Source organism: Dunckerocampus dactyliophorus, chromosome 15 (assembly GCF_027744805.1).
Source record: "Dunckerocampus dactyliophorus isolate RoL2022-P2 chromosome 15, RoL_Ddac_1.1, whole genome shotgun sequence".
Lineage (NCBI taxonomy): Eukaryota > Metazoa > Chordata > Actinopteri > Syngnathiformes > Syngnathidae > Dunckerocampus > Dunckerocampus dactyliophorus.
Window position 1 is genome coordinate 27,777,125 of NC_072833.1, and position 12,182 is coordinate 27,789,306.

Here is a 12,182-nt window from a genome sequence, read left to right on the forward strand (position 1 = left end):
TCTATTTATATACATTTTGTAAAAAAAAAAGTTCTAACATTGTTTTGTGCTATCAACATTGGGAGTTTTTGCTAAATTTTGTCATTTTTAGCGGTTTTCTTTTTAATTTTATTTCTACAATCAGGGACACAATAGGCCCCTGTGCCGCACTTTGGACACCCCTGCATTAACTGGTACTGAATAAAGAGTTTAGGTTTCATGCTACTTTAAAAGGAAAGTGCACTTTTGCACTTTGGCTCGCGGCCTGAGGCGTTGTGAGCGAGTGTGTGAAGCTAGTAGCTAGCTGGCTAGTAGCTAGCCTGTGTGGTGTGGCGAGATGTCACTACGCCAGTAACGTAGTTCTTGGGCGTAACAATGTTAATAACAATAATAATGACAACGCGGTTCATATGCAGCTCACATGATGGAAATGGAGTGTTGTCGGTGCTTTTTGGAGGTTTTTCTAGAAGGCTTCCTAGGCGGTGAAGAAGTAGATTATTTTCATTATGCCTAATTCACATATATTTACATTATTTAGTTGACTTACATTATTATGCATCATAATTAACATATATCTATATTACTTTGTTGATTTGCATTGCTATGCATTATAGTTTATATTCACATTACTTAGTAGTTACTTGGGCAACATACTTAAGATATTCACGCACACACATCCTGGTTATATGTTATTTGCTGTGTTGGTCTTGTGAGCCTACAGGGTTCAGAGGAAGGACAACGTTGATAACAGGATGTCCCAGGCAAAACCCCCACCGGCTGAGTGCACACAAATGACAGTTTCACTCCAATGGACAAGCTTTATCGAGCATCTGGTGGACTTCAAAAGATCTCATCGCCAACCCCCTGCACGAGCTGATTGGTCCACGATCGCCAGACCTCCTGCATACTACACGATCTCAAAATGTATAAAATTGCCGGGCAGGGAAAGAAAGGGTGCCTTATTCCAGCTGCGCTGTAGTAAGACCCGCTTACTTGTAGGCATACAGGGACTGTTATAGGCCCGGACGTCTGTACTAGAAACTTTTTGTCAGGAATAGATCTCACTGGTTTATAGTCTTTGGTTTGATTATTTAGACTCCCATATCCTCAGATAGAATTCCACGCTTCAGTTTTGGCACCCAACGTGGGAGGGGGGGAGTTCGGAAGGTGGCTTTTTGGATGTTGTTTTTTTCTGGTCATCCCATTGCTGTTCATCTCCTGAGTGCACTCTCTCTAAGAAAGGTAAGCGGAAAACCTGTTGATTTAAAATCCAAATTTCTGCATATTGACTTTATCAAAATTATGGAGATGAAGGGAAATGGTATAATGACTGTGAGAAGTAATTCTTTGTAGTAGAATACGTCTAGACATATTGTGTTATTTGATTTGTATTTTTTTTTTTTTTCCCGGCGGCGACCGGTGAGGTTTAAATTGGGTTGTAGGCCCTCCAGCGGCGATCTGGTAAACTACAGGTTTGGTCCTTGTTGGATAGGTCCAAAAAGAATTGTTTGTGTGATTTAGTTGATATTTTACTTTATTTTATTGTCGGTGACGACCGGTAACGTTTGTTGTGTTTGCCTCCCTCAAGTGGCGAATTGGTAAACTACAATAAGTAAGGGTGGAGTCTTTTTCGGCTCGATCCGATAAAGAACCGTTTGTGTGATTGTTTTGATATTTGTGTGATTTTTAATTTTAACGTGGGTGAGTGTGAAAGTTGTGAGTGACGTGAGAATGGATGGAGAGTTTGACCGTGAGTGTGACGAGTATGGCAGGTGCAGAAGCGCACCTTGGATGCAAACAGAGGATTACTTGGCAAAAGTGCAGGAGTGGAATGGATAAAAATAAACAAGGTAAGGAAAAGGAGAAGTTGAAACGTATGTGGGCTGAGGTTGAATTAGGCGGTGGATGAACTGTGTAATAAATTTAAAAGGACAGAGTAGGATGCAAGGTGTAAAGTTATGCAGTTGAGGGAACAAGTTAAGTTGGCAGGATGGGTAGCGAAGAGACACGAAGAAAGAATAATAGGAAGTAGATAAACATAGGGTGTGGTTGCAGCAGCTGATTTTGGCGGCTGTGGATTTAACTAAAAAAAAAGTGATGCTGACTCGCGCTTCTTCAAATCCACTGGGTTCGGAGTTAAGTGCGCTGGAAGCATCATCAGATAAGATCATGCAGACTAAGATAGACTAAAAGAGGGAATGTTGTTCTATTCTATCCTGATTTGTGTAACGAGTTTGAAAAACTGTTGTTAATTTCAGCAAAACTCGTAAAGCATTATTGTTATCTTTTGTATGAGTAAATGTTTATGTCGTAGTTTTGTATGTGCGATTGTTGCGTCAGTTTGTGTTGGAGCGTGGTGACGTAGTTACGTCACGAGGCGCGCATCTTTCTGAAATGGACAAGGTAAGACGTGAAATGTGCTTTTTCCCAGAAAGTTGCGTAAAATGTGTATGAAGAGTTAATGTGTTGTGTCGTCGTAGACTGTGTTATGTTGTATGTTACATTGTGGATGTCTAGTGAGAGTTTGGACTGACGTGTTTATTGTTGTGTACACTCTAAAATTACGGTTTGCTAAGGAAGTAGAGGTTAGCTTTGCTAGCACGGTTTACAGTTGCTCAGCAACAGCGTCGCGTCTCTACGACTTCACCGCGGTATGAGAGACATGGCGGGTTATTTCCTGTAATGCGACTGGCTGGTAAAGTTAATGTTGACTTTGACGAAGAGACTGATAAACCTTGGACTGACAAATAACGACATGGTTAGAGGACGGCTTTGCATGGAAAGGACTTGACTGACCAACCCCGCCCTGACTCGCGCCAGAGAACCAGTGTTCAAGTGTCGGTTTGACGAAGGACTTTGAGACTAGATTTTTGAAATTGGCAAAAGAGTGGTTCAAGAAATGCATGATAAATCCAGACAAGATCGATCTCATAGTACACCTATTCGTGTGGCCACTCCCCCACCGGAGGCTGGTACAGGAAGCCAGAGACGGAGTGAAGCCCCGCCAAAATAAAACGGAGGAGAGAGTGGATTATGATAACTTTATTGAAGCAAGAATGAGTAGCTAATAAAAACTCAGGACCCGGGAGAGGAGGACAGCCCTCGCCGAGGGATGTTTCTTCTTTGTGTAGACGGACACGGTAATTTTGCAAATTATGAACTTTTATCATTCACGGACGGCAGGAATAGCGCAATAGTTATACAACCCCTGGCAAAAATTATGGAATCACCAGTCTCGGAGGATGTTCATTCAGTTGTTTAAATTTGTAGAAAAAAAGCAGATCACAGACAAGACACAAAACTAAAGTCATTTCAAATGGCAACTTTCTGGCTTTAAGAAACACTAAAAGAAATCAAGAAAAAAAGATGTGGTAGTCAGTAACAGTTACTTTTTTAGACCAATCAGGGGGAAAAAATTATGGAATCACTCAATTCTGAGGAAAAAATTATGGAATCATGAAAAAAAACAACAACAAAAGAATACTTCAACACACCACTAGTACTTTGTTGCACCACCTCTGGCTTTTATAACAGCTCGCAGTCTCAGAAGCATGGACTTAATGAGTGACAAACAGTACTCTTCATCAATCTGGCTCCAACTTTCTCTGATTGCTTTTGCCAGATCAGCTTTGCAGGTTGGACCATTTTCTTCAACTTCCACCACAGATTTTCAATTGGATTGAGATCCGGACTATTTGCAGGCCATGACATTGACCTTATGTGTCTTTCTTCAAGGAATGTTTTCACAGTTTTTGCTCTATGGCAAGATGCATTATCATCCTGAAAAATGATTTCATCATCCCCAAACGCCCTTTCAATTGATGGGATAAGAAAAGTGTCCAAAATGTCAACGTAAACTTGTGCATTTATTGAAGATGTAATGACAGCTATCTCCCCAGTGCCTTTACCTGACATGCAGCCCCATATCATCAATGACTGTGGAAATGTGCGTGTTTTCTTCAGGCAGTCGTCTTCATAAATCTCATTGGAACGGCACCAAACAAAAGTTCCAGCATCATCACCTTGCCCAATGCAGATTCTCGATTCATCACTGAATATGAATTTCATCCAGTCATCCACAGTCCACGATTGCTTTTCCTTAGCCCATTGTAACCTTGTTTTTTTCTGTTTAGGTGTTAATGATGGCTTTCGTTTAGCTTTCCTGGATGTAAATCCCATTTCCTTTAGGCGGTTTCTTACAGTTCGGTCACAGACGTTGACTCCAGTTTCCTCCCATTTGTTCCTCATTTGTTTTGCTGTGCATTTTCTGTTTTCAAGACATATTGCTTTGTTTTCTGTCTTGGCGCTTTGATGTCTTCCTTGGTCTACCAGTATGCTTGCCTTTAACAACCTTCCCATGTTGTTTGTACTTGGTCCAGATTTTAGACACAGCTGACTGTGAACAACCAACATCTTTTGCAACATTGCGTGATGATTTACCTTCTTTAAGAGGTTTGATAATCCTCTCCTTTGTTTCAATTGACATCTCTTGTGTTGGAGCCATGATTCATGTCAGTCTACTTGGTGCAACAGCTCTCCAAGGTGTGATCACTCCTGTTTAACTGCAGACTAACCAGCAGATCTAATCTGATGCAGATATTAGTTTTGGGAATGGAAATTTAGAGGGTGATTCCATAATTTTTTCCTCAGAATTGAGTGATTCCGTAATTTTTTCCCTCTGATTGGTCTAAAAAAGTAACTGTTACTGACTACCACATCTTTTTTTCTTGATTTCTTTTAGCCAGAAAGCCAGAAAGTTGCCATTTGAAATGACTTTAGTTTTGTGTCATGTCTGCGATCTGCTTTTTTTCTACAAATTTAAACAACTGAATGAACATCCTCCGAGACTGGTGATTCCATCATTTTTGCCAGGGGTTGTAATAATTGGATTGATGGTTTACTCAGAATGACAGCAGGCACACATTTGGCTTGGGGTGATGTAAAACAATTATTAACTTTATCTTGTACACCTTCACAGCTTGCAGCTTTGATTAGTGCAGCAGGATTGGACACGGTGGGGTTGCAGCGCCCTTTTGGTGTATGTGACTCAGTTATTTACTATTTTAGGAATATTTCAGGAATTTCTTATCTCAAGGGTACCGTACCGACTTCCCTGTCATGGGATGACAGGTGTATTACAATGTTGGTGTATTATGTAATGTTTACAGAAATGGTCCGCGGCAACTGAAGGCACTGACAGATACTTTGTTCAGAACCGCCATTCTGAACGGGATGCCGGCTTTGCTGAAAATTAAATTACAGGGGGATCCCGACAATTTGGTGTCGTCTGAACGCCGTTTTTGTCAGCATCTCGCCCATCATTTGACAAATTATAAAAACACATAGGCAGAGGATAAAACAAAATTGGCAGAAATGGAGACACAGTTGTTAAAATTACAATTGGCTGAAGCTAGAAGATAAGATAAACGGAAAACAAAAAAACAAAAAACTAAGGCATTAAATGTCATGTGGCAGGGCCAGGGGTGGCTGATGGTGGCAGCAGGGGTCATTGAAGCGGTGCATACACACAAGCAAGATAGCATCCTAGTGGGGCCTGTTTCCTGTGTGGCTCTTTTGATCATTGGGCCAGGAACTGTCCACTGAACCCCAAGCTCAGCGACACCAGCAGGGTGTCCTACCTCCCCCACAGGCAGGACCACCACAAGGCAGAGGCGGTTTCCAAGCGGCCACCAGAAGGCGTGGGAGAGCATATCCCTGGACGCCAGGCAGATGGCAGGCTGATCATCACACTCAAGGGGGACAGTACTACACAGATGCCCCCAGCTGGAGACGACCCCTACTGGCAGGCATAGGGACGCCTGGGGGGCCTTGGAAGCATGGACTTGGCAGAACCAATGCTTCAATGGATTGTTAATGGCCGAAAGATTCGAGGCTTGGTGGACATTGGGGCAACTTATTCCACCCTGAAAACAAACATTCACAAATCACAACTGTTTAACAGCAGACCACTGGACACTGATATGGCGGGAACAAAAGACTGTCCATTCTATTTCCTGATGGCACATACCTGGACTGCAATGACAGCACAAGAGGGGGACAGTGGCTGATGAAAGCACTTCCAACAGCACAGACAGTGGACATTTATTGGGCGGAGCTTGACCCTGAAACACCTGTGTCAAATAAAGGTGTATTTACTATGTTCAACGTGTGGAAACCTTGGATCTGCTCTTGTGCTACTTATATGCAACCCATCGACCCGCTACATTGCATTCTATTTTATGATCGTTACCATGATCAAATGTATGCCGATAAAATAACACCATTTTTAGGTGCAAACACCTGAGCGCTCTCACTGATTGGCAGCCCTCCGAGGCGTCTCAGGTTCAATATTCACCATCATCTAAAGGGTATAGAATTGTAAGGGGAGGATGACTGACTCGGCTGTTCTACGACATCAGGTACTCTCTCGGGAGCCTGGGAGGGACCTCACAGACAATTAACTTCGCCAGGACATGCTGGCCTCAATCCCGGAGGGGATGTGGTCCACCGGTCCTTTTGATGTAGGGTATTGCTCAAAATATGCTGATATTGAACTAACTATTTCTGATGAACAAGTTGTTTGCAGACAGCAGTAACGTTGGCCGGCTGAAGCTGATGAGGGCATGGAGAGCACGATGTGTGGGCTGTGGGATGCGGGGGTGCTGGAAGTGTCCAGTTCCCCATGGTCCACACCTTTAGAGACCGGTGAAAAAGCAGACGGTAAGAGTAACCGTATGGCACATGATTTGAGAGTCATTATGATATCACAGTGATTCTAGTACTTCCAGTCCCGGACCCACACAGAGTGTTGACCTCATTGTCTCCCCTCTATAAGTGGTTCACAGTGTGGTGAAGCTTTTTCGGTGTGATTTCAAGGTTTCCAAACAGAAGCTGCAATGCTGTAGAAAGGCGGTCATTTTTCTTGGACGTGCATGGTCTGCCCAGGGCTCAGCCATGTCTGCAGCCCATCACTCCTCCATTTTACATAATCCCAAACCAAATACGGTAAAATAAATGCTTTTCTTTCTTAGGTCTCTGCGGCAAGAATTACATTCCCTGCTTCGTTGAATACACCGCACCACTCAGAGCTCACATTTGTCAATAAGTTCTTTTTCAGACGGCTGCTGCTTCAGACACTCAGATGGGAACCTGTGTGCAGCTGCCGCTGTTGTCCGACATGACTCATCTTCTGCCACTTTTCTGCTGGTGACTTCTGACGTTTACATGACTGACCCTTTGGCCCAGGGGGCGGAAGTGCTGGCTTTATGCTTGGCCTTGGAGGCTGGAGCTTGACAAGACAAGACTATTTACTGTGACTCTGCCTATGCTGTGGGCGCCGCTGTCCTCAACCTGCCTGTGTGGCAGCGGACGGGTTTCGTGACAGCTAAAGGTACCCCAATAGCCCACAGGCCTTTGATTGAATGTTTAGCTAAAAGTATTCATCTACCTGCTTCATTGGTTATTGTGTAAACTGCAGGACATAGCTAGGCTAACACCCTTTAAGCTAGGGGCAATGACGCAGCAGACCAGGCTGCAAAAGGCAGGGGGCTGGGTACCGCCCCTCCGATTTGATGATAACTTGTTCTCAGCTGCCTGATCACCAGCTGGATAACCCATTGTCTTTGGACGTTATTGCGTCCCACCATCGTTCTGCTTCTCCGGAAGAGGTAAGTTTTTGGCGGTCCAAGGGTGCCTATCTCACATCCGACGGGGTGTGGGTGGGCCCCAATGGGTGTCCTGCTCTTCTTATGGGTCAGTTGTTTACTCAGGCTCTTTCCGAGGCTCACGGATTGGCATATGTGGGTCCTCTGGTAATGCTGTCGAATCTAAACAACTGGTGGCATTCTAATATGAAAGACCTTATTTAGAATCATTGTAACTTTTGTTCCTCTTTTAAGCCCATTCCAAGTAATTTGGCTACCGCCCTGTGGCCAGGTGCGGAAATTTCCCTGGAAGTTTAAAATCCTATTGGAAGCAGTTGCATGCCCTTGCTGTGTCTGTTTCTCAACAGGTTCGTGACTCAGCTGTGCCTCCCTCTGCGACTCCTCCCTCACTTTTGGTCGCTGACAAGGTCTTCCTGAAGAGGTTCTCCAGGAAGTGGTCAGAGCCTAGGTGGAATGGGTGTTTCCCAGTCCAAGAGGGGTGGAGAGTTAATTAATTTAGTATAATACATATTTGATGGCTCCGCCAAGGCTGCCCTTTGTCACCGATTCTGTTTATAATTTTCAGGGACAGAATTTCTAGGCACAGGTGTCAAGGGAGTCCAGTTCGGGGGCACTAGGATCTCATCTCTGCTATTTGCAGACGATGTGGTCCTGATGGCCTCATTGGGCTGTGACCTGCAGCGTTTACTGGGACGGTTTGCATCTGAGTGTGAAGCTTCTGGGATGAGACTCAGCACCTCCAAATCCGAGGCCATGGTTCTCAGTCGGAAAAGGGTGGATTGCTCCCTCTGGGTTGGGAATGAGGTCCTGCCCCAGGTGGAGGAGTTCAAGTATCTCGGGGTCTTGTTCACGAGTGAGGGAAGGTAGGAGTGTGAGGTCGATAGGCGGATCGGCACAGCGTCTGCAGTAATGCGGTCGCTGTACCGGACCGTCGTGGTGAAGAGAGAGCTGAGCTGGAAGGCAAAGCTCTCAATTTACCGTTCAATCTATGTTCCCACCCTCATCTATGGTCATGAGCTTTGGGTCATGACCGAAAGAACGAGATCGCGGATACAAGCGGCTGAAATGAGTATTCTTCGTAGGGTGGCGGGACTCACCCTAAGAGACAGGGTGAGGAGCTCGGTTATCCGGGAGGAGCTCAGAGTAGAGCCGCTGCTCCTTCACATCGAGAGGAGCCAGCTGAGGTGGCTCGGGCATCTAGTCCGGATGCCTCCCGGACGCCTCCCTGGTGAGGTGTTTCGGGCATGCCCAGCCGGGAGAAGGCCCCGGGGAAGACCTAGGAGGGATTATGTCTCACAGCTGGCCTGGGAACGCCTTGGTGTCCTCACAGTGGAGCTGGAGGAGGTGGTCAGGGACCGGGAAGTCTGGGCTTCCCTACTGAGATTGCTGCCCCCGCGACCCGGACCCGGGTAAGCGGAGGAAAATGGAATGGAACATATTTGATAGCTGTTTGTATAGTTGCTGCAAGTTCTCTTTTCTGCCTCCTGCTGGTTCCTTATGTTATTACTGCTCTTGTTCCACACACTGTCACACCCCTGGAGTTACAGGTCATACCAACAATTGGCTTCTCATGGTTGAGCAGGCGACCAATAAAACTTCTTCTGATTGCGTGGTGTGTATGGGTCCCAGGGCCTAGTTAAAAGTTATTCCCGCAGTATTAGATGATTCCTGCTTTAGGTCTGTTATGAATTCTACCTATATTAAACAATTTAAGTGCCGTGCATGGGACGAAGTATATCCTGTGGTCCCACCGACAACGGTAAAGCCTATATTTGACAACCGTTTCAGCAGATAATTTCACTTGTGTTAACAGCTCTACGGGGAAAAAACATTTGCTAGGATGGGTGAATGACTCTTTGTGTTTCGGGCCATCAGGTGTCTTCAACCTTTTCTCCCGTCTCTCGAGCCGATGTGTGGTGGTGGTGCGGAGGAACAGTACTCTTCGATCGCCTTCCTGCTAAAAGCATGACCTGTTTGTATGCATTGGTTTCTCTCATTCTACCGGTAAGTGTGATTCCGGCTTCTATAGATCATTAGATGGATGCGGTCGACTCAGTGGCCCTCCTGCCACCAACACACACTCGAAGACGTCGTGACACCTCCCACCATTTGGCTCAGCGGACTGATCCCACTTACGTTGACGCCTTCGGGGTTCCTCAGGGTGTCCCGGATGAATACAAACTCGTTAACCATGTGGATGCTGGATTTGAGTCTATTCTTTCGTGGATAACTGTTAACCAAAATGTTTACCGCATTAATTATATTCATTACAACATTCAGCGTTACACAGGCCGGGTTTCAGGCAGTCCATGAACAGCTGACAGTGACCTCGCTGATGACCTTCCAGAATCACATTGCTTTGGCTGCTGATGGTAAACTTACCCAAGTACTAGTAGATGGCCTGCGCACCTTAAACCGTAAGATGAAAGATCATTCGGGTGTGAATACTTCGTTTGGGACATGTGGATGGCTTATTTTGGGCAGTACAAAAACCTCATCTCTTCTTTCTTCAATTGCTGTGTTTGCTACTTTGCTTACCGTATGTTGTTGTGGCCTCTTTCGAGGCCAAGAGGGGGAATGAAGAAGTAGATTATTTTCATTATGCCTAATTCACATATATTTACATTATTTAGTTGACTTATATTATTATGCATCATAATTAACGTATATCTATATTACTTTGTTGATTTGCCTTGCTATGCATTATAGTTTATATTCACATTACTTAGTAGTTGCTTGGGCATCATACTTAAGATATTCACGCACACACATCCTTACTTGGGTTTAACCTTTGGCCAGAGCAGACGTGCTAGGTCAACGGTTATATGTTATTTGCTGTGTTGGTCTTGTGAGCCTACAGGGTTCAGAGGAAGGACAACGTTGATAACAGGATGTCCCAGGCAAAACCCCCACCGGCTGAGTGCACACAAATGACAGTTTCACTCCAATGGACAAGCTTTATCGAGCATCTGGTGGACTTCAAAAGATCTCATCGCCAACCCCCTGCACGAGCTGATTGGTCCACGATCGCCAGACCTCCTGCATACTACACAATCTCAAAATGTATAAAATTGCCGGGCAGGGAAAGAAAGGGTGCCTTATTCCAGCTGCGCTGTAGTAAGACCCGCTTACTTGTAGGCATACAGGGACTGTTATAGGCCCGGACGTCTGTACTAGAAACTTTTTGTCAGGAATAAATCTCACTGGTTTATAGTCTTTGGTTTGATTATTTAGACTCCCATATCCTCAGATAGAATTCCATGCTTCAGCGGAATAGGTGCATCCCATTACGTGCATTCTTAGCTGCCCCTTTTTACCTGTTTTTATATCTTTAGAACACACAGAAAAGAGAAAGACGCATGTTCATGTCTCACATAAAGATTGTGATTATGAGCAACATTTTCTAAAAAGTTCTATTTTCCTTTAAATTAGCGCTCACCGGCGCCGCCTGGTGAACAAACCATGCAACAGCATCTTTCTTTTTTCGTACGTGAAGATTTAATTTTTATTGAAGGAACCACTGTGAACATATACATGATTAAAAGTAAACTAAAACAGATGGATTTGTTAAAATTTAGAAGCAATTAAAAGCCTTTGTAGGAGAAGTAAAACAATTTGGTTTTGACTTTGGATTGGGAACATTTCTGTAGGGATTTCACCAGGAGTACCAAAACTAGAAAAACCAACGGGTCTTTTCTTTGGGGTCCGCTCAGCCCTTTGAGCCCGGCTTGAGGGTGCTGAAGGGTTTGGAGTTCCTCAGCGAGGCAGAGATCTCCTGCAGGAAGGCGGCAATGTGCAGGTCTTTCTCGGACTTCTTACCGTCAAAGATGACCACCAGGGTGAAATGCGGCTCGGGCCGGGTCAGGTAGTACGTACTTTGGACCTTGTCATCATAGAAGTGGACCACTTTGTCCAAAGTGTTGAGCTCGGCTGCACGGTCCCCCATCATCATGATAACGTTAGGCCAGTGCGTTAGCGGCCGCTCACCTGATGGAAGCGAAACGACGGCGGGGAACTGCTCGACGCCCTTGGGCGCCTCTCGGTATGAGTGCGGGTGGTGGTAGCCGTGACCCTGGAAGCTCACGGAGCCGCGGTTGTCGAACACCAGAGACATGTTGCTGGCATCGTGTTTGCGCACAAAGGAGCAAATCTTACCGTGGTAGTCGGGCACGGTTCGGGCAGTCAGGGCGCGCAAGTCGGCGGGCGGCGTCTGCCGACTCAGCGCTTCGTGGAAGTAGAAGCTGAACTTGGCGAGCAGCGCCACCTGGAAGCGCTGCAGCCACGCGTAGAGCTGCGGGGGCTGCACGGCCTTTTGGGATTGACCTCCAAACAGATGCTTGCGAGTATCCTTCTGGCGCTGGAACAGCTGACCCCAGGCCCCCAGTTTGGTGGTGGCGCTGTGCAGGTTGAGCAAGGCGGGCAGGAAATGCCACTCAGACACTTGGGCCTGGCAACGCAGTAACTGGGTCACCACGTCCACCTCCGTCTGGAAGCTCTCTTCCACTCGGCCCAGGATGGGATGGTGGAACCTGGAGGACA

General features: G+C 45.7%; 2 protein-coding genes across 11 annotated transcripts in view; one reads left to right on the forward strand and one right to left on the reverse strand.

Annotated features, from left to right (window-relative positions):
• kics2 (KICSTOR subunit 2) overlaps positions 1-12,182 on the reverse strand; it is a 33,086-nt gene that overhangs the window by 15,220 nt on the left and 5,684 nt on the right. For 4 of the 7 annotated variants that reach the window (XM_054800616.1, XM_054800615.1, XM_054800618.1 and 1 more), the window contains one exon: positions 4,806-12,172. In XM_054800616.1, the coding sequence (XP_054656591.1) occupies positions 11,353-12,172 (820 nt within the window). In that variant the 3' untranslated portion in view covers positions 4,806-11,352. Of the gene's footprint in view, positions 1-4,805; positions 12,173-12,182 lie in introns of those variants that run through there. The other 3 variants (XR_008573844.1, XR_008573845.1, XM_054800619.1) reach the window with 1 other exon arrangement.
• LOC129194983 (uncharacterized) lies at positions 8-10,885 on the forward strand. 4 transcript variants are annotated; one of them, XR_008573847.1, is made up of 3 exons: positions 8-3,119; positions 5,455-9,052; positions 10,497-10,879. XR_008573847.1 is itself a non-coding variant. In XM_054800632.1 (3 exons), the coding sequence occupies exons 2-3, from the start codon at positions 8,553-8,555 to the stop codon at positions 10,799-10,801; spliced, it is 798 nt and encodes a 265-aa protein (XP_054656607.1). In that variant the 5' UTR covers positions 2,367-2,382; positions 7,991-8,552; the 3' UTR covers positions 10,802-10,885. The 4 variants fall into 4 exon arrangements, 2 of the variants coding, with proteins under 2 accessions (XP_054656607.1, XP_054656606.1); XR_008573846.1 differs by having other exon boundaries at positions 9,519-10,878; XM_054800632.1 differs by having other exon boundaries at positions 2,367-2,382; positions 7,991-9,052; positions 10,504-10,885.